The 22,462-nt window shown below is 36.8% G+C and overlaps 1 protein-coding gene across 1 annotated transcript in view; it reads right to left on the bottom strand.

Annotated features, from left to right (window-relative positions):
* The window catches only part of LOC126253539 (uncharacterized), a 606,491-nt gene that overhangs the window by 22,650 nt on the left and 561,379 nt on the right, over window positions 1-22,462 (bottom strand). Inside the window, exons 204-214 of the mRNA XM_049954972.1 lie at window positions 21,672-21,872; window positions 20,582-20,779; window positions 15,198-15,560; window positions 11,033-11,257; window positions 10,200-10,391; window positions 7,141-7,353; window positions 6,747-6,932; window positions 5,627-6,214; window positions 4,846-5,034; window positions 3,917-4,350; window positions 3,368-3,704 (exon numbers count right to left, since the gene is read on the bottom strand). Of these exons, the coding sequence (XP_049810929.1) occupies window positions 3,368-3,704; window positions 3,917-4,350; window positions 4,846-5,034; window positions 5,627-6,214; window positions 6,747-6,932; window positions 7,141-7,353; window positions 10,200-10,391; window positions 11,033-11,257; window positions 15,198-15,560; window positions 20,582-20,779; window positions 21,672-21,872 (3,126 nt within the window). The remainder of the gene's footprint in view (window positions 1-3,367; window positions 3,705-3,916; window positions 4,351-4,845; window positions 5,035-5,626; window positions 6,215-6,746; window positions 6,933-7,140; window positions 7,354-10,199; window positions 10,392-11,032; window positions 11,258-15,197; window positions 15,561-20,581; window positions 20,780-21,671; window positions 21,873-22,462) is intronic.

Below are 22,462 nucleotides of genomic sequence, written 5' to 3'. Positions count from 1 at the left end.
GCAAAAAGAATCTCTATGTATCCAACGTGAAACTTAGCAATGGAACTTGGTATATTCAATGTCATTAGTTTACAAATACAATCAACTCCATATCAGAAATAAGAAAACTATATGATTTTCCTGTTAAAGTTTAAGAGTTGTTAGTCTTATAATATGTAAGTATTTTATGATACCCCTTAACCTAAGAGGAAACAATGGGTTAGTTTTTGTACAGAAGTAGTGTCAAAAGCATAAAACTCAATTTGTGAGTAGATACATTTAGGATGCAGAAACTATAACTCAGCATTAAATCCTCAATTTTCAGGTGTCATGGCTTGTGATAGCATGCCACAGATACTTAATGCTGCTCCTAGAATCCCACCCATTGAGTGAGGATGCAGAAACTATAACTCAGCATTAAATCCTCAATTTTCAGGTGTCATGGCTTGTGATAGCATGCCACAGATACTTAATGCTGCTCCTAGAATCCCACCCATTGAGTGTCTTTAGACTGGGAGTGGCCAATTCTGCTACTGTACAACAGTTATGTTTTTGACTAACTGCGGCGGCACGTATGAATGGATGACAGCTCAGTGGAAACTCTCCTGTTATACCTCTGGCACTGAGGCAAGAACATAATATTAAATTACAGAAAGTACACTAGTAAATGTGATTTGAACTACCATATACTTACTGGACCAAAAATACATCTCCCTACCACTATTTATACCAACAGTACATTACATGGAGTTCAATAAGTGATTGATAAAGATATTTATGCAGCTACATAGTTCTGCTTTGAAGCTTGTTCAGGAGACAAACCACTGACCTAACAAGAACATAGACAACAAATTTCTCTGTTTTAAGATTTGTTTTCTGTGTGAAGTGCAAGAAGTTAAGTATGAACCCCCCATTATGCTATATAAGATAAACCCCACAGTAAATATTATGTCTTAATTTAGACAGTAAACATGCATGTATGCTATATCACAACACAACAAACTTTTCTGCCTTAAGTATTGGCAAGGTATTTGGTCAGAAAAATGTCTTTGAATAAATGCTCATTTATCACATCAACAGTCAGCAGTAATACTCAAACTGAAATAAAGCCTGGCTTTCTGGATATATCTATCTATCTGCAAACCACTGCAAAGTGCATAGCTGAGGGCATGTCCCATTGCACCAGTTATTGGGGTTTCTTCCCATTCCATTCTCATATGGAGCACAGGAAGAATGATTGTTTGTATGCCTCTGTGTGTATTGTAATTATACTAATCTTGTCCTCACAATCCCATGTGAACAATACGTAGGTGTCTGTAATATTTCCAGAGTCATCATTTAAAGTCGACTCTTGAAACTTTGTTAGTAGAGTTTCTCAGGATAGGTTATGTCTTTCTTCAAGAGCCTTCCAGTTTAGCTTCTTCAGCATCACTGAAACACTCTCCCATGGGTCAAGCAAACCTGTGACCATTCACGCCACCCTCTTTTGCATACATTCAATGCCTCCTGTTAGTCTACTTGTGTACAGGTCCCACACACTTGAGGAATGTTCTAGAATGGGTCACATGAGTGATTTTTAAGCAATCTCCTTTGTAGACTCATTGCACTTCCCCAGTATTCTACCAATAAGCCTTTGTTTACCACCTGCTTTACCAACAATTCAGCCTATGTGATCATCTTACAAGGTATTCAAACATGGTATACCAGTATTATTGATTTACTGATCTGGTTTTAATCTGTGAGAAAGTTTCATCTAAGTGCACACTCTGCTGCAGAATTAAACTTCATTTTCAGTTATTATTGATGGGTATAATTCAATTCACACATCTATATCAAATTTTAATTTGTTTCATATGACCCATAATTTTCAAAATATAGAATTTAAATAAAAGTAAAAAGAAAAATTGCTGTAAAGGAGGTCCGTTACGTGACTTCGACACTACTTATTCATGTACAGGCATCTTTGTCATTTTAGTGAATTATTTTTTACTTAACAGAGCACAAAAATTATTTAATTTTTAGAGGCAACTGTTCTGAGTTTTTTCAGATTATGTCTGACTGTTTTCAGAAACTGATGTTTGGACACAGACTTTCTATTCTATTAATATACATAAAGAAAACCAAACATGCAGTCCACAAGGTCGCCTTGTCAGACAAGAGCTGTTATGGATGCTCACAGGCATAAAATCTATACAATCTGCTGTCTGACCATAGTGCAAACACATACAGAGTGTGTAGCAAACCTGACAATAACTCAAAACGCACTGAAGTCATTTTCACAACTGTGGAAAAGAATAACTCACTAGTGTGACATCTAGTGGCAGCGTGAGGTACTTGGTGACGGGATATTATGAACCATGACCTCAGAAAGCTCAGGATTTAACTTCAGTAAAATATATCTTATATGTTGACTGAATAAACCAATCCTATGAGACAATGTTATAAGTCAACATAAAAACTCAGATTATTGTGGACATATTTAGTGGCAGATAGGCCATAAGCAAGTAGTGCAACATGATAGTTCAGCTATATACACATATATACAGGCAGCAATGTTATCTCAGTCCTGCAGGCTAACTTGATCAGTCACACTTCAGTGCTGAGACAGTGTGGTAAGGTGTGCATTCTGAAGGGAAATAAAAGTTTGTAAAATGAGCCACCATATTCCAGTACATATTCATGTGCCTTTCTACTGCTGAATGCCTACATATGTGATGAAGGCTATCTCTACTCATTTCACTGTTTGATTTTTCATTACCACATTAATCTTACCATACAAATATTTGAGGAAGAGAGTGTTTCTGCACAGAGTCATGTAATAAGAATAATATGTGGTGTCCACTCTATAATGTCTTCTAGCCAACTCTTTTAAACAGTTGGTCAAACTGACAACAGCTTCACAGTTCATATACTTTCTTGTGAAGGTTGTTATCAACAATCAACCACCACTTGAAGTAGCAAGAACATTCATGCACACTGAACTAGGAGAAATTGCTTCACTCAGCCTTAGTGTCACACAGAAAGGTGTGAAAGGTGTTATGTACTTAGCCATGAAAGTCTTTGACTATCTACCTGGTGATGTAAAACATTTAATTGAAAGTAAAATCAACTTCTAACACAAACTGAAATCACACCTTCACGACAACTCTGTCTACCCCCTAGAAGAATTTCTGAATATGTAATAACATGGTGAGCGTGTGGGGTGGGGGCTTAAGGCAGCCACATAAATAAGCAGAATGTTGCCATATTTTCACTGAGAAAGTGTACTACAATTGTAAAACTGACTTGTTTCAGATCAAAGTGAGAGGTCACAACTATGATCCATGAGCACGTAAATAACTACTTAACTAAATCAAATGTGTTTCCAAAATTCACATCTTACACATACCTCTTACACATTCTACATCTGCATTGCCGTCAAATCCTGCTTTACAGGTGCATGTGGGCCTGTGATCTTTCACGTGACAATCGGAATTAGCACCACATGTGCAGGGATTTTTGCAAATTCCTTGTATACATGTCTTGTCATCAGGGCAGTCTCTGTCAAATGAACATCCACCAATAGCTACGACAGAGGGAGTCGGACGACACACACCACTGCCTGAACTCACATAACCAGGAGGGCAAGTACAGAACATTGTTCTTACTGGCACAGAGCTAAATACTTGGCAGGATGCAGGCTTGGAACATGGCTGCAGTTCAAAACAAGGGTTACGGCAGTGGCCCTGAAAACAGTTTCCAAAAAAGAATATAAATACAAATAAATAATCTGACAACTGGAAATTGTTAATAACTTTAAGCCACATTTACAAGAACCCGTGACAAGAACAAATTTTGTTTTACTTCAGTTGACAACACAATTAACATACTATGTTAATGATATCTTAAAAATGCATGTCATTTTCAAGAGGAGTTATAAACAGAAGGTAGTACATACATCAAGGCATGCAAGTCTTGGTGGGCAGTCTGGATCACCATTGCATTCAGCACGAATCTTGGGTCGACAAGCAATATATGGATTGCCAGCAAGTAATGCTGGTGGACAACGGCAAACAGCACGATGAAGAGTTGGCTTGCAGAGTGCACCTTGTCCACAAGGTGCTGGGTAGCCATGTGCACATGGATCTGCACAACGACCTGATAGGCAGGCACGGTCGTAAGGACAATCAGAGTCCACACGGCAGCCAATGGCATGGCAGCCCTCATGAGGGTCTCCCATAAAACCACTGATGCAACGACACTCAGCACGGTTAGCAAATGTGTAACACTCTGCGTGTTGTCCACATGGGTTGGATACTGTACATGGATCTACACACACACTGTTCACACAAGCTTTCCCGGAATCACATTCAGAGTTTGTGCGGCATCCCACTGAAAAATAAATGATACATTTTAGAAATTCAAGTTATTAAAAATATAACAAAATCAAATAGCCCTGAATTTAAAACTGAGTGCCCAATATATACTTAAGACCAAAGATTCAATTCCTTAAAAAAATTTTAAAAAAAATAAATAAAACATCAAGAGAAATAGAGAGAGAGAGAGAGAGAGAACACTGTTCTGGAAACCTCTAAACTGATAACTTATAATTCAGATTTCTCTTTAACTTATGTGAAGTATCTGCACAAACAAATAATTATTTTTTGTTTTGAATTAGTCAGTAAAACATTTAATTGCATGAATGTTTGAAGCAATTGAAACTGACAACAAGACCTCCAAAATAACTGACTGAAGACTTTTTGCAACAGAAGTTGTTATACCAATTACATTTGCTTCTTTTCATATTTTGATTGTTCACATATATTGCTGAACAGTGTAAGGATTGGTGAATAGTACATGTTGCAGATCTGGACTGTAATTACTAACCAGCATAACAACCAATGTTTGGATTCCCATCATATCCATCTCGGCATGAGCAAATTGGACGATGGTTTTGGACAAAACAGTTGGCATTTGTACCACAGTCACAAGGATTTCTGCATATTCGATTAATACATGTTTCATTTGTTGCACAATTCTCATCAGATGTGCATCCAGGAGGTACAGGCACCACAACTGAAATATTAAGAAACATAGATTATCAGACAGATACTTACATATAATGATATAAAAAAATTATAAGTATCGCAACTGAACTTGATTACAATACTTGCACTTATGATTTGTTTAGTTTTAATATGAGTATGTATGCAGGAGTTTTGAAATCACACAACTGGTGATATGGAGAGCACAATGCAATCATATTTAATTGTGGATCAAATTTTCGTTCATCTTGAAAAGTATCATCATAGTTATGACTTTTACTACTTGCAAAAAACTTTGTTTTTGATGACAAACTTATTTCGGGCATATTGATGACATCTCAGAATTTTACTTCAGAATGGAACCCAGCATATCAAAACCACAATACTCATTCTAATTTCTGTACCTTATTTTTAGTCAAAAGTCTTATAGGAGAAAATAAAAAATATAGGCATGAGTACACAATAAAAATGTTTTGTATATGTTACATACTCATTTTGCAGTGTACCACCAATCAGAAAATCATTTTAAGTTTAAAATGCCATATTGAATCACTACTGAGCCCAGTAAAAAATAACAAAACCGTTTAAGATTCACTGTAACAATGATAGTGCAGTTTGCTCACCAGGCCGACATTCCCCGTCGCTGCCAGGAACCCAGCCTTCAGGACAAGTGCACACCATAGTTCTTACAGGTACCGTGTTGAGAACTGAGCATCTTGCTGTTGTTGCACATGGTTTCAGTTCAGTACATGGGTCGACACAATGTGATTTTAGACAAGCTTGTCTGCTAGGGCAGTCAACATCTAGCTTGCATTCAGGTTCTTGTTCTTTTGCAGGTGGCCTTTTCTCACAGAACGACGTTGGATCACCAAGTGGTACATCTTCCGGGCAGCGACATGCAGCTGCATGGTTGCGCACCACACATATTGCATTTGATGCACATAATGAGGCCACAGCACAAGGATCGACACAGTGGCGTTGCACACAAGCTCTAGTAGAAGGACAGTCACCATCAACACGACATTCGGCTCTTTCACAGTGCAACAACGGGTCACCAACATATCCCACAGGACAGCGGCATGCTGCACGGTGATCTGTTCCGTAGCACTCGGCATTGACAGCACATACTGCTCCTAGTATGCATGGGTTCACACATTCACCATTGTAACATTGTGTGTCAGTGGAACAGTCATCATCTGATTGGCACTGAACTGTGTAAGGCAAATAAAAGATCGAATTAGAATTTATCATCAAATAGACTTTCCGTTTTACAGTACTAATTTATTTACATTAGCAAGTAAAATTTGAATTCTGTACTACTGCATCTTCTCATACATTTACTTTGAATTCCTTGTTTTAATCTTTTTCTTTCCCTTACTGATCTGTACTTGTTCAAATATTTATTTCATGAATGTGGAGAACAACACTGCCTTTGTATGGAAGGTCTGCAAACTTCATTATCTGCACAACTGCCACAACATGAGGAGCTTATTTATTTCTGTTTGTTTGAGTAATTAAACGTTAGCAACTGGATAGGGTGTGCATCAAACAAATATTGTCATCTAATGGAGAGAGACAAGAGTAGAAATTTTAGCATATAAATACTGTAATTTATGTTAACAAAATGAAATACTTTCAGTAAACTTGCAACACTCTTTACTTTAATTGTCTCTCTCACTTTTCTGCATCACATTCTCAAATCTTAAAAGTTCATTTCGTGATGCATATAATAAACTAACTCACCTTTAATGCAACCAATTAGAGGATTTCCAGAAAATCCAGGTTTACAGTAGCAAGTGGGGAAATGATTGCTGACTCGGCACTCAGAATTAGGTCCACAATGGCATGGACTCACACACAGTTGATTAACACACGATTCTTGTTGTGAACAATCAGAATTTGCTGTGCATCCAAGAGGTGGTCCAGATACTATTGAGAAAACAGTTATTATAAACAACTGACTAGTATATATTGTGTCTTATAGTTGATCAGTATTTCAGCTCATAACTGTGGTGGAAGCTACAAAACTGCTTCAAAACATCTAAGATAATATACAGACTTTTAATAAGAAGGAAATAAAAGAGCATTACATTAACTTCAAATAAATTTCGTAATGAAATTTTATCATATTACTGACCTGGATGACACTCTTGGTGAGGGTTTCCTTCATATCCACTAGGGCAGCGACACACAGGTATATGGTCTTCCACATGACAAAAAGCTGTAGCTGCACATGGTGTTGGACTTATTGCAGAACATGGGTTAACACATCTACCCAACTGACAAGCATGATCTGCTGAACAGTCTTCATCCATTATGCACTCTGGAGGTGGCGGTGGTGGTGTTGGAACTGTAACATTCAGAACAAGATATAAATACCCTATGCCTCTGAAAAGCAACTACAGGGTATTTTGTGAATCTGCCCTGTGCCTGAAAAGTTTTTTAGTTTAGTTTAGTTTTAGTTATGTCATGTTATGTTCCAAGGATCATTTTCCCGATTATTTTATTGATATGATGTGGAACAAATCAGATTACAAGATATATATACACACATGAATAGTGCTAATATTAATATTAGTGAAATTTTTAATTCTACACATGCAACTACATTTAGAGTTACCTTTTTTTTACAATTTCTGTAACAGAAACTAATCCACGGAGTAGGAGGAGTTGTCCAAAAGAAATGATTTTAAGTTAGATTTAAAACTTGATCTGCTACCTGCCAGACACTTTATGTTGTTGGGCAAATGATCATAGATTTTTGTTGCTGAATAATGTACTCCTTTTTGAGCAACTGACAACTTCAAAGGTAATTTTTCCCTCTAGTGTTGTATGAATGAACATCACTATTCTTTGCGAATTGAGATGGATTATTTGTAACGAATTTCATTAGCGACCATATGTACTCTGATGGTGCAGTTAAAATACCTAACTCCTTGAAAAGATGCCTACATGACGTCCTTGGGTGAACACTACTAATTATTCTCACTGCTCTCTTTTGTGCAATCAATACTTTATGTCTACGTGGTGAGTTACCCCAGAAAACTATTCCGTAAGACAATTATTGAGTGGAAACATGCAAAGTACGTTAGGAGGCTGATCTGTTTATTACCAAGACTAGTGATTATACGAAGAGCGAAAGAAGCTGAACTTAGTTGTTTGAGAAGCCTAGTAATATGCTTCTTCCAGTTCAAGTTGTCATCAATGTGAACACCCAAAAATTTGGAGAAATCTATCCTGTTAACTGAGCCCTGTTCATATGCTACACCAATTGTCAGTATGACTATTCGGTGTACAGAACTGGATGTAGCGCATTTTTTCAAAATTAAGGGAGAGTCCATTTTCTGAGAACCGCTTAATGATTATTTGAAAGACATCCTTAACAATATCTTCAGCTGCTTTTTCTGGAATGGGATTTATTATAACACTCGTGTCATCTACAAAAAGTACTCGTTCCGCTTGCTGAACATTAAATGGGAGGTCATTCCTATGAATAAGCAACAGCAGAGGACATAAAATTGAACCCTGTGGGACTCCCTTTGTGATAACTCCCACTAGAATTTACCACCCTCCCAACATTATTTGTGCTATTCAGCACTACTTTTTGCTTTCTGTTCATTAAAGTGTTCAAACCAGCTGTGTGTATAGCCTTCAATTCCATAAAAGCTGAGTTTTTCTAAGAATGTGACATGATCCACACAGTCAGATACCTTGGAGAGATCACAAAAAATACCAACTGGCGATAATTTGTTACTTAGGGCTTGTACTATTTTATGGGTAAATGTATAGATAGCATTCTCAGTCAAGTAACCCTTCTAGAATCAGAACTGTGACATGCTGAGTAAATTATTTTCACTTAAATGTGAGACTATGCTTGAATACACAACTTTTTCGAATATTTTAGAAAATGAAGTCAGAAATGACATTGGTCTATAATTATTTAAGTCACTCTTGTCCCTTTTCTTATGAAGAGGTTTGATAATTGCGTATTTCAATCTGCCTGGAAAAATTCCCTGTGCTAGCCAAGCATTACATATATCGCTAAGGACTCCACTTATTAAATTAGAACAACACTTCAAAATTCTGTTAGAGACTCCAGCAACACCACATGAGCTCATGTTTTTCAGTTTATTTATAATTCCGTTAATTTCAGTGGGGGATGTTGGTGCTATTTGTAAAGGCCTGAAGTCCTGGGGAATGACATTTTTAACATATTTTTTTGCTTCTTCAACTGAACCCTTTAACCCTATTGTTGACTCTACATTCAGAAAGTGATTGCTAAAAATACTTGCAACTTGTGAATTATCACTCACAACATCATCAGTTAGCTTTATTGCTATGGTATGCTGTGCACTGTCAGGCTGCCCTGTCTCCCACTTCCCAAAAGAAATCAAATGGCATAATTATGAGTGAATAGAAAAGGTTGATGAAAAATGTGTCCGCACCATGACTTAGTGATATTAATACTACTAATCTTAGAACACTGTAGTAAAAAAGTAGGAAAAATGTTGTAAGAATCACTCTCTACCATATCTAAAAGCATTTTGTGCTTCAGGTGTATTTCTTGCAAATAACTAAGATGTGTTAGTCAGTTCACTGGTTATGTATTAAATTTCACACTTACGCCAAAACTTCTGGGACAACATAAAACAGCCAATCCACATAAGCGAAATAAGACGATTGATCATTAACAATTTATGCACATTTGGAGGAAAACAGTATTTCCTGCCTGTACCCATAAGGGGCAAATTAAGAACTGCTCACTCTCCTTAGCCCTGTACACCAATGATGATTGACATTTAAGTGTGCCAAAGATGGACACATCTATGGGAATACAGTGACTTCCATTTACATAAATGGTAGCTGTGATAAGATGAATTTTTTCCAAAACCAGGAAGCAATAACCAACTAAAATATTATCTTTCCTGACAATTACTGAAAGGAGTAAATGGGTGTAATAAGAGGTTGTGTTCTCCTACAGTCATAATTAAGTATTTTAGCTCTATCTTTAGCTTTCAGTAAGATATATGTATCTCATATATATAAATGTAGTATCATGTATGTAACTGTGAAGACGGACTGCAGTAACAGTATTATATCTGACAGGATACATGTTCTAAAGCAAAATATATTATTTCAGTTCACATAATCACAACAGCATCAAGCCAAAGAACAATGATAAAGATGTAGACTTACGAATGACACAATCAACCCGTGGATTTCCTGTGTATCCAGGAGGGCAACGACAAACAGCTCTATGGTCATCAGACTGACAGATAGCATTTATGCCACAGAAGTCAGTGCGGCAAGCTTCCACACATTTACCCCGTACACACTTTTCAGTATTACCACATTCTGAATCTGTCACACATTGTGGTTCTCCTGGAACTGAGGAATATACAACAAAATTATTATAACACAACAGAAGATAAAATTAAACAACGGAAATTCCAGTTTGGAATATCAACAATGTAAGGAAAAGATATATTGCTACCTACCTAAAGATGACATGTTGAGTTGCTGTTAGACGCAACAAAAAGACACACATTAGCTTTCATCAGAAAAAGAAAACACACACACACACACACACACACACACACACACACACACACAAGATTCAGTCTCACGAGCATTCCAGTCAGCTACCAGAGATGGCGGTCATGTATGCGTGAGATGTGCTTGCTTGTGTGAATGAAAGTGTGTGTGTATTTTCTTTTTCTGACAAAGGCTGTGGCCAAAAGCTAATATGTAAGTGTCTTTCAGTTGCACCTGTCTGCAACTTAAACTGTCATCTTTATGACAAGTAGCAATCTATCTCTACCCTACATTGTAGAAGATAAATTAAAGTACGGTACTCAGTAAATGTATCATTTCTGGTATTAACAAATGGCTTACAAGTGTTTTGTGCAATACTTATCATATCTATAGCACAATTTTGTATATATTTATTGTTTAAATTTAAAGTACATTTAGAATCTAAAATACTAAGAAAGTTTCAGTAAAATTATTGGTTGTAGTCAGATACTCACCAACAGGTATACAATACCCTGAAGCATCAGCAACTGCATCATGAGGACAGTGACATGTCACTGTTCGCAGAGGTAATGTATCAAGAACATGACATTGTTGATTAGCTGGACACACTGATGATACAGCCACACATGGATCTTGACATACAGCATTTAGACATGCTTGCTGTGATGGACAGTTATGATCAGCCTCACATTCAGCTGGAACAGTTGGTACTCTTGCAGCTGTGAGAAATAAATATACTTGTCAGCTTTGTCCATTTGTATTTCACATCACAGTGAGGAGATTTCAAGCTTATGTATCAGTTAGTAGATGAGTGTGCAATAGTTTAGTAAAATATAACTATAATTTTCTATAAACAACTGAGAAAAAAGTAACATATAAAGTGTTTGGTATTTTGAGGAAGGACAGAAGAAAGGATGACACAAAGATGAAAGACATGAAAACTGATGGTACAGGTATGAATGAGAGTGCTGAATATATCAAACACTTTCAGTATATTCACACAGGGCGCAGTAGTGTTTTTACCAATAAGGCAATTCTGATAGCATTCAGACATGGATACATTTTTTACACTCTAAGGGGAAAAAAATCAAATGCACCACAAAGGAATTATCCAAATGGGATTGAAATTGGGAGATGTAATGCACACACACACACACACACACACACACACACACACACACACACACACAGAGAGAGAGAGAGAGAGAGAGAGAGAGAGAGACAAAAAAATAAAACTTCAGAAAAATGGATGATTTATTCCAGGGAAAGAGCTTCATAACATGAGCAACTCAGTAATGCAATGGTCCACCTCTGTCCACTACACAAGCAGTTATTCAGGTTGGCATTGATTGAGAGAGTTGTTGGATGTCCTCCAGAGGGATATCTTGCCAGATTTTGTCCAATTGGCATGTTAGATCATCAAAATACTGACATGTTTGGAGGGCCCTGCCCATAATGCTCCGAGTTTCTCAAATGGGGAGAGATCTGGCGATCTTGTTGGCCAAAGTGCTGTTTAGCAAGCACAAAGACAAGCAGTAGAAACTTTTACTGTGTGCAGGCAAGCATTATCTTGCTGAAATGCACAGGCGGGCTTGCCATGAAGAGCAACAAATACATTATCATCAACATACTACTGTGCAGCAAGGGTGCTATGGATGACAACCAAAGGTATCCTGCTGTGAAATGAAATGGAATCCCAGATCCTCACTTCTGGCTGTAGTCAGGTTGGTACCCCTTTGTTGTCCGAAGCATACCCAGACACATCTTAAGACTGGAATCCCATTGAATGGAGTAGAATTGTCTTTAGTAATGAGTTCTGCTACAAACTGAGGCCCAGTGAGCAGTGGGATACCAACCTGACTGTCACCCGCCATACGGCCCGAGTACCAGGACTGACAGTCTGGGGTGCCATTTCATTTCATAGCAGGATCCCTTTGGCTGTCATCCACAGCACTCTTACAGCACAGCAGTATTTTGATGATATTTTACAGCCCATTCTGTTGCCCTTCACAGCAAGCCAGCCTGGGCTTACATTTCAGCAAGGTAATGGCCAACCACACACAGTGAGAGTTTCTACAGCTTGTCTTTGTGCTTACTAAACCCAACCTTGGCCAGCAAGGCCACCATATCTCTCTCCAGTTGAGAATGTTTGTAGCATTATGGGCAGGGCTCTCCAGCCATCTAATGTGCCAATTGAGCAGAATTTGTCACAATATCCATCAGGAGGACATCCAACAACTCTATCACTCAATGCCAAGCTGAATACTGCTTGCATAAGGACTGAAGTAGACCAATACATTCCTGACTTGCTCAGTTTGTGAAGCTCTTTCTCTTGAATAAATCATCCATTTTTTCTGAAATTGTAATCACTTGTTTGTCTGTACATGTGTATCCTTAGTGGTGCATCTTTTTTGTGTCTTAGAGTGTACATACAATTTCCTGGAAGTAATGATTGAGTGAATTAATAAATAGTGATGGCATGATGCTGATTTAACAGAGATGACATAGAGAATGAATCAAAACAGAATAAAAAGGTCAAAGAGTAGTGTCCTGATTGCAGATAAAAACTCTTAACATGCGTACTATGTTCTCTGTTATCCTAGGCAATAACCTTTTGAGAACAATTCAGTAAAAATAAAAAATATATTCAATTTACAAGAGCTAAAAATAAGAATAGTGACAATGAATTCTCTTATTCTACGCAGATTACATGCTGTGCTGATTATATATGATAATTTAAAACTGTGTGCCAGAGCAGGATCAGAGTACAGGAGGTAAGGAGCATGAGACAAGTTGAAGTTTTTGAGTCTATCTACCAGATGTTTTTGGATGGTTAAATTGGAAATGCTCTGCCTGCTAGAGGAAGTAAACCATGTTTGAATACCAATCTGGCACAGAGTTTTAACCTGTCAATATGTATATTATGACCATATAAAAGGCAACACTATAGGCCTGTTTAGAAACTTTCTTGTTTTTACATTTAAATATCAGTGCATTAGCTTCTTAATGTGATTTGTTGCTACAAATAAAGTCAATTTCATGTACTTTGTCCTATGATTAAAAAAGTAGGATTTATTTCCAGTCTTATAATAAATTGGTAAGAATCCATAGTCAGATTATGTACATAAATTACGTAAACAGTAAGTGGATGTATTTTCCAAAATAATTGTTTTTCTGTGTGATAAGTGAGATGATGGTTTACATATATTTTAAGAAGAAATGAGTAAAACAATGTTCTTAATAATCATGTAAAGAGACAGCCATTAATGACAATTTTACAGAATACAAAGTAATTTATAAAAACTGTTTTACTGATAGTTAATTTCATGACTAATTAAACAGAGACAAAAGGCAACCACTCACCTTTAGCACACTGATGAGTGCAACACAGACACATGTAACAAAACACAGTATTATATCTAAAAACACAGATGATGTGATTTACCGAACGAAAGTGCTGGCAGGTCGATAGACACACAAACAAACACAAACATACACACAAAATTCAAGCTTTCGCAACAAACTGTTGCCTCATCAGGAAAGAGGGAAGGAGAGGGAAAGATGAAAGGATGTGGGTTTTAAGGGAGAGGGTAAGGAGTCATTCCAATCCCAGGATGGAAAGACTTACCTTTGGGGGAAAAAAGGAAAAAAGGACAGGTATACACTCGCACACACACACATATCCATCCGCACACACACAGACACAAGCAGTATTAACTAGCTTTAGAGCTCTGGCTCTTTGTTTAGCAGAGAGTACACACACAGATATCCAAATGCATACTATTACAATGACATGTATTATCAGGGAGCACCTGCTTGGGCTAATGGATGAGGAGACGAGGCAGTGAAGGACACATGAGGCAAGGAGTGGTTAGTGGGATAGTGTGAGCAAGAAGCAGGAAAGTCATTAGACTCGGTAACTGCAGAGCTCTATTGGGTGTTTGTGTGATTGTGTGCATGAACAAGTATAGTTTCTGCCAGAGGAAGAGCTCTAAAGCTAATGAATACCATGTTTTGTTACGTGTGCCTATCACCACACATCGGACTGCTAAAGGTGAGTGGTTGTCTTTGTGTATTGTTCCATCCAGGAGTTTCCATTATTATTATAAGCATAAACAAGGATTCTTCATCAGCTGTAATCTATGAAGCATACTGTATGAATGAATAAATAAAAGCAGATAAAGTATTTTTCGGTAAGTTTCTGGCCAGCTTTGTAAGCTGCAGACAAGCAATAATAACGCATCAGCTGAACTTTTACAGTTGCAACATTTTGGTACAACATTTAATGGCAGGCCATTAACTCCTGACTGAAAAGCTTACTCAGGATCTTTCATTTACATAAGGTGCATATTGTTTTTAGGCAGACATAAAGTGTAAGATTTAATGACTGTCTGGCAGGAAGACCAAATGCACAACTTCTTTTTTTTTCACTTTGAAAAGGAAGAAATTAGCAGTATTTGTGATGACAGTATGGAGAACGAACTGCAACTTTAATGAAGAACTTTATAAGTCAATGTTTTCTTATTAATAAGCCTAACACCCCCACTCATTTCTCATCCACGTATAAATATAGTGAAAATATGCGTAAGTGTGTATTAGCATTTTCTAAATTTATTGTATAGTTTTTGCTGTATTATAAGTAATTCTCAAAAGACTTACAACTACATTCAACATATGGATTTCCATTTGTGCCATGAGGACAAGCACACGTAGGCTGATGATCTTTCCCAATACACACAGCACCAGATGCACAAGTGTCTTCTTCACAGACAGGGCGACAAATACGATTCAGTCGATCGCAGGCTTCATGTCCAGCACAATCTTCATTGTACTGACATACACCAGTGACACAAGTGCGATATGGATCTCCCTGGGAACCAGGAGGACACTGACAACGAGGTCTGTGTGCCTCTGTGATGCATTCAGCTCCGCGTCCACAACCAGCATGTTCGCAAGGATCCAAACAACTTCCTGATTCACATGCCTTGTTGTATGGGCAATCTGCATCATTTGTGCATTCAGCTAAAATAAAAGAGCATTTGTTTAGTTAATAAACAAGTAAAAGTACATGTTTAATTTTGGAAGAAGTTAAGCAGGAACTTTCAGTGCCCCATATGTCCCATCATTAAACAAGTTTAGTGTCATTTACAAACAGCTTGTGGAATATCCTGAGAGTTTTAAACAAGCATTCTTTATTCAAAAGCAAAACTAAGCAAAAATTTGGTATTTTTTCCAAGACAAATAGCTAAAAATTTTGCAGTTATGCAGCCATAAAATGCAACTAGCTCAGCTATACAATTAAGAACACAGCATTACCTGACAGTAGACAGCATAAGATACAAGGGTAAGATGAAAAGGGATGATAAGCCCAGTTACTGCCCAGCAGTAGTCATAGCCTGGGAATGTGCCTAGCTCACTGAGTCATGATTACAAGGTAAGTAGCAAATTTAAGATTATTGAAGGCCTCAGTGGTGTCATTGTTCATTTAGGCCTTTTTGAGAAAATATCTTGGTAAAGAAATTCATGCAATTAATGTTGGGTGTGCAGGTAACAGTTTGGACAGTAATTTCAGACATTCAACTGATGATGGTATCAGACACATAACTGACAATGCTTCTCATATTAGTTTGCGGATCATGTCATTCTCAGTGGCATGCAAGCCTTTGATCCAGAGTTCTATGAAACATGTTAATGTAGAGTCTGGACAGTCACTCAGGAGAGAGGGGTGTTCCATTGTGCCGATTCTCAACAGGTAGAGGAGCACATTATGAAAGACTTTACAGCTGAACATCGCAAAAGTAATGGCCATCAACTTTTACATTGCTGCTTGATAAAATGAACAATTATTATCTGATAATTACAGTTGTTGAAGGCCACATTTTCATTAACTAGTTACATCCATCTTAATCAATTTAGTACCCTCTTATTAAACTCTCCTAACGGATCCAACTAGATTACGACATTTTAAATCTTACTCCGTCAATACATTCTTGACTCAGATTCTCGGTTGTTTTCTCTCGATTATTCCACTTTGCCTTTCCAGATAACTTTGACATATTACCAATCCCACTGGGTCTGCTTGGATCCAACAAGCCTTGTAATGCAATGTCTGCCCATCATATATCATACATCTTTGGTTGGCTAATGCTTACACTTGCCTCCATTTTAATTGCTAAAAGGATCACACCATGACCTTTCCTTTGGACAGACGAAATTTCTTTCCATCAGACTTTCTACCTGTCCACTGTAAAGTACAAATGTGGTGCTTGTACATCTTCATCTTTGTTATTTATGAAAGTGTTATGAAAGTTGAAGTATCCAGTACACAACTTCTGCTTCCATCCTATCTTTGAAACTGAAGTGTAATTCATTGTATGTTAAGAATCATTCTTCCAGGCTTGGTACCTGAATGTCCTTACTGGGTTGAAAGTAATATACCTAAAGAGAGTGTGGTTTTCTATTCCTCCTCCTTAGTGTCAGTACATACTGTCATTAACCTAAAGCCCACTTTTCAGCCTGCGGCATTTTTGTAGCCTACCATCATCCACAGCTGGCCTCTGACTCATTTCTTCACCACAAGTCATTTGTACAGGCTTACCATTATGTGTGTGTTCAGTTCAACACCATTCCACTTTCTTATATGATGTTTGCTTTCTTATATGATGTTTGATGACCATTCCACAAATTGTGTACAAATCTAATATAAAATATAGTGCAGTTATTTCTTGTGCATGGCATTATTTCCAGTTAAGGGGATACGGAATCACCTATCCCCGCAATGTTAATATATGCCTACTATAGGGAACATTTTCTCACAAACTACTGGAGACAGAGAGGTAAAAATTTTACTGTATGTGCATTCATATGTTACAACAATACTGAAACAACAGTTTATTGTCAAAGTATTTTCTTACAGAGATATTGTACATTTATTTTTAAGTAAATTTTTTCCATCGCTTTTTACTAGACTATCACCCCTAAGTCTTTTGTAAATCAAGTAATTAAAAAATCGTTGTTTCAGTATGTAATAGGGACCTATGTCACTACGTCATAAAAATTTCAGACTTCTAGGTTGACCAGTACCTGAGATAATGTTCCTAGATGAAGTAAAAAGTAAACTTACGGGAAACGGAGAAAGAAGATTAAAACATTCCTGATCCGTAGCTAATACCCCCTTCACAGTCTTCATAATCATCTTCAAGTCTTCTTTTGGCACCCCTCTGCACCTGTCTTGCTTTTTTCACTAATGTCTTGATTATATTATCAGCATGCCTTAGTCTGTGCTGATCTAAAAAGAACATAGCACGTACCGTACGGGAACCAACACACATACCCAACTTTTGAAGGACCTGGCATTTAGTTATATTTCCAAGATTGAAGGTTGCCACAGCATCATACACACCAAAATGTAGTGTATTAATTCCGACAAACACTGTTTTTGGGAGACGATGCCATATCACACTATTCAAGCACTCGTTGGGGTTCTGCGTTTTTCCGTGAAGACATTTCATCAGAAGACTTCTGTCAGCCAGATCTCTGAAAATGGGCTTTATTTCTGCCATGATGGCTGATGGTAGACTGTGGTGGTGAATGTATTTCTCTCCTGTTGTTAGTCCCCTATTGTATTTACACCAGCTGTTTTCACCTTTGGGGCACAAACCATGTTGTGGATGCTCATCCGTGGATGCGGTGTGGAAATATAAAGCCCATATAGCTCTCCTCATTTCTTCAAGATTGCCTGTATTTTGCCTGATTGCAAGGCCATAGCAGTTCTGAATGTGGTCTATTATGGAATCAGTCAATCTTCCTCTGCCATCCAAGGTTTTCCCATCATCTAGTTTTTTCCCTTTCATAACTGATTTTAACCTTCTCAGCCTGGCACCCATTCTCTTCTGCACATGTCCTATACATTCAAGTTTGCTTATATTTACACTGTTCCCATATGGTTTGCTTTCCAAAACTTCTTTGAATGCTTTAGAGTCACCATCTCCCAGATATTTGACATAGCGAACATTATACCACTGTGAAGAGCGATGAAAAATTTTCTTCACCCCAGCAACCTCCATGCCACCACTACTACCATAATAATTAGCAATACAGTCATCACTGTGTTCATTTTTCAGCCTGCCTGTGCACCTACAGTATTTAGACATTATTGCAACATCAATAACCTTGCCAGTATCAACACTAGTTCCTGTTACAACACCATTGTTGGAGGTGTGGCCCCTTTTCTGCCACGTGCCATCAAACGCCACTGTGAGGTCACGACTGCCGTCATTTTCTTCCACTGCTTCTTCCACAGCAACCTGCATTGACTTCTGTGCTACATCTTCAACTGCAGATCCTAGTACATAATTGTAAGCTTCAAACTTTGAAGGTGCACTTGGAAGATTTAGAACACCACATAGCATATCACCAGCTGCTTTGCCCTTACCAATTGCTCGCAATCCATAAACTAACCTAATATTTACACTATAAAGTTCAGTTTTCTTGTATCCATTATTTACAGTTACTGAAACCGAACTTGGAAACTTACAGCTGTATTTACAAACACTGCATATTAAATTAAACTGGGCAGCCAGGCCAACATGGGATTCTACTTTCAGAGAAACGTTTCCATGACATTTTTTGCAGCACAAACTGTTTTCAAGAGCTTCACACAATATATTCGTATCAATGAGTTCAAAAACTTCATTCCCTCTATCAAGTAAATTATATTTCTCTTCCAAATCTCTTAGTTTTTTATGAGAAGCACTGTTTTCATTTGGTGTAAGTTCGTTCGGCAAATCAGTAATAAGGGGATTCACATTTTCCAACAGTGATGATGATGAACTGCTTTGCTTTGCTAATGAATCATTATTTCTTTTCTTTTGCCAGTTCACACGCTTTTTAAATACTTTTGCTTTAGCTCTAGGCATTTTCACTGCGAAAAATGAAGCACTAAATACGAAATAACTCAACAACAACTACTTTCTTATATCACACTGTTTACAAAACAGTCCCGCCACAAAGTCAAAGAGTAACTTGAGGAAACCAGAGAGAAACATTTTCGGGCAACTAGTGTATAAATAGTCGCTGGAAACCGGGATATTTGAATTCATGTCACTTTAAAGGTACTGCCAAAAAGTTCATGGTCAGCCACGAGAGACGTGTATAACTAAAGCGCAATACCCGATCTCACAAATATATAAAAATAAAATAGTTATAATTGTAGTAGAGCTATGTATGATACGTCATTTTAAAGAGGAAACATGGCAGAATATAATACGCCAATAAAAAAAAATTCGATTTTTTAACCCAAAATCCGATTCCGTATCCCCTTAAATACTGTCAGAAATATCATACTGAAAATAACAAGGAACATGCCACAAAGATAAACAAGAAACGTATATTAAAACAGCAAATGACAAGGAGAATGAAGTCTTGGTCTGTATTTGTAAATGTCTATTCTTCAGTTTGCAACTTTGGATGTTTTTTTTCATACATCTTTTTTTTCTCCTGCCTTCACTTTCCTCCCCTTTCTTCTTCTTCTTCTTCTTCTTTCAAGTTCATTTATCAAGGAATGGGATGCTTAAACTATAGTTTTAGATCTTACATTTATGTTTGCCATGAAGTTTACAGACTTCACAAAAAGTTTGTTTTTGCAGTCTCAGTTGCACAACATACAATTTGTTATGCCACTGAGACTATAAAAATAAACTTTAATAAAAGTATACAGTTGTGGTATGTTGTCCATTATTTTTACAGTCTTGGCTAATACATGCCTTTTATATTACACATGAAAATATGTTTTGTGTGTTTAAACATTTGCATCACTCTAATGGTGCACTGAAATAGATTTGTTCACTTCCTAGTCAATATGTATGGGAACATTGTTTCCAGATGATTCAGTTTGTATCTGTGTGTTGTGAACAATATTTATTTATAAATAAAGTAAATAAATGAAGATATTACTGAACTTCAGAGTGTTTGGTGCTTCTTTACATGTCTCAAGTTAAATTTTAACAAAAATGTAGAAAATGATAATTTAATTTTCAACTTACGTCTGTAGCAAAATCTTTCTGGATTTCCAGCCCAGCCATCTGGACAACTGCAGATAGCACGATGGTAACTTGAATGACACAAAGCTCCCACACCACATCGAGAACTGACAGTGCAGGGGTCAAGACAGTGTGCAGAAATACAAGAGTGTTTGTCTGAACAATCCGTATCTGTTCTGCATTCTGATTCATTGAGGTGTGCTAGAAAAACAAAAATAATAGAATTGGTATTATGCATTTTAATGAGTATTGATGCTAAATGTACTAATAATATTTGTTAGATTCTTGTCTTTAAGTCTCATTACTTGTAATATTAAGCATTTGTAAATGTATGTGTAATGACTGTTATTAAAAGCAGACATAAATTCTGGCATTTAATCACCAGTAAATTAAAAAGAATCATGTCAACTTATGAAGACACATCAGGTTTGAAACCAATGAATTCTGAGGGATACTTTCCCATCGTACTGATCATGAAGCAATTTTCTTTTGTGGGTCTTAGTTTTCAAGACATTTATGTAGGAACAGCAATTTTTTAATGGTTTGTACTGAACAATTACTTTCTTTGATGATTTAAAAAATGCAGAGTGGAGTTTTGAAACAGAACTATCTCCTTTTGTTTTCCAATTAGTAAATATTTTGCTTAGCATGGTAGTCTCTAAAAGAAGGTAAACTCTTCATGAATATATTGAACCTCTAAACCATCATAGAGTGCCTGGGAGGATATCTTGAATCATAAATTCATGTAATTAAAACATTGTTAATTATAGCTGATTCTCCAAAAAAAAAAAAAAGAGCTTTTCTGGATTCTAAGTAAAGATGCAGGATGGTGTCCTTGGGTCACTTGATGAATGTTGTTAATTAATTTAGAAAACTAATCCCCTAGATATAAATATATATTCATTATTTTCTTTTCAGACTATATCTTTAAAAAATATACTACTTCATCAAACTACAACTCTGTTTGTCTTTGATATTTTGGCATACTGACTAGGCAAATTGTATTTAGGATTAAAAAAAAAAAAATACTAGCATTCATAAGGATAACACAGCAATCATATGATGAACATTGGATTATAAAAGGAATATTTACCTGAATAGCAGTTACTATATGGGTCACCGACTAGGGTACTAGGGCAGACACATGTTGCTTGATGGTTTGTTGCTTGGCACAGTGCATTTGGTGCACACAAACTTGGATTCAATGTACATGCATTGGAACAACGTCTGTTCACACAAATCTCAGATAATGTACAGTCTGCATCAGACTGACAACCTTCTTTTTCATCAGGAGCTGCAAAAACACATATCCAAAATGAACATTCATTGTAACGATTATCTGTCATCAGTCAGAACACAGAAGAGTACTTGCAAGAGACAGAATACACCACATACAAGTATTATACCAGACAGTATTAATGTCAACTACAGGAAATAAAAAGGAAATCTTTACCACAGTATCTTTTTTTTTCTTTTTCTTTCTTTCTTTTTTTCTTTAAAGAATTTCCTGGAGTTTTATAACAACAGTTTTCTGTCTTCTCACACTTAAATAACCATTTTTAGCATTTTTATATTTATAACGGCAAATTTTAATGTTCATGTTTATATGGGCTCTCCTAAGCTGAGATAAAGTTATGTTCTTGTAATACAAAATGGGTTGAAAGAAGTCATATGTTATGAAGCATAACGCAACAGCAAAAGAAAAATACTTTACACTTATAAATGTTATGACTGTAAGCAGCAAATTTAAGGCATTCATTGAAATCATTGAAATGAGATTAAGTACTCTTCATTAAAAATGGCATGCAACAATACAAAATTGCCCATTTCAAGTAGCAAGCATTGTTAGGTAGCATGTTATGTAATATCAAAACTCTATAGTTC

The sequence above is a fragment of the Schistocerca nitens genome, chromosome 1, assembly GCF_023898315.1.
Source record: "Schistocerca nitens isolate TAMUIC-IGC-003100 chromosome 1, iqSchNite1.1, whole genome shotgun sequence".
NCBI lineage: Eukaryota > Metazoa > Arthropoda > Insecta > Orthoptera > Acrididae > Schistocerca > Schistocerca nitens.
This window is presented reverse-complemented; position numbering and strand designations above follow the sequence as displayed.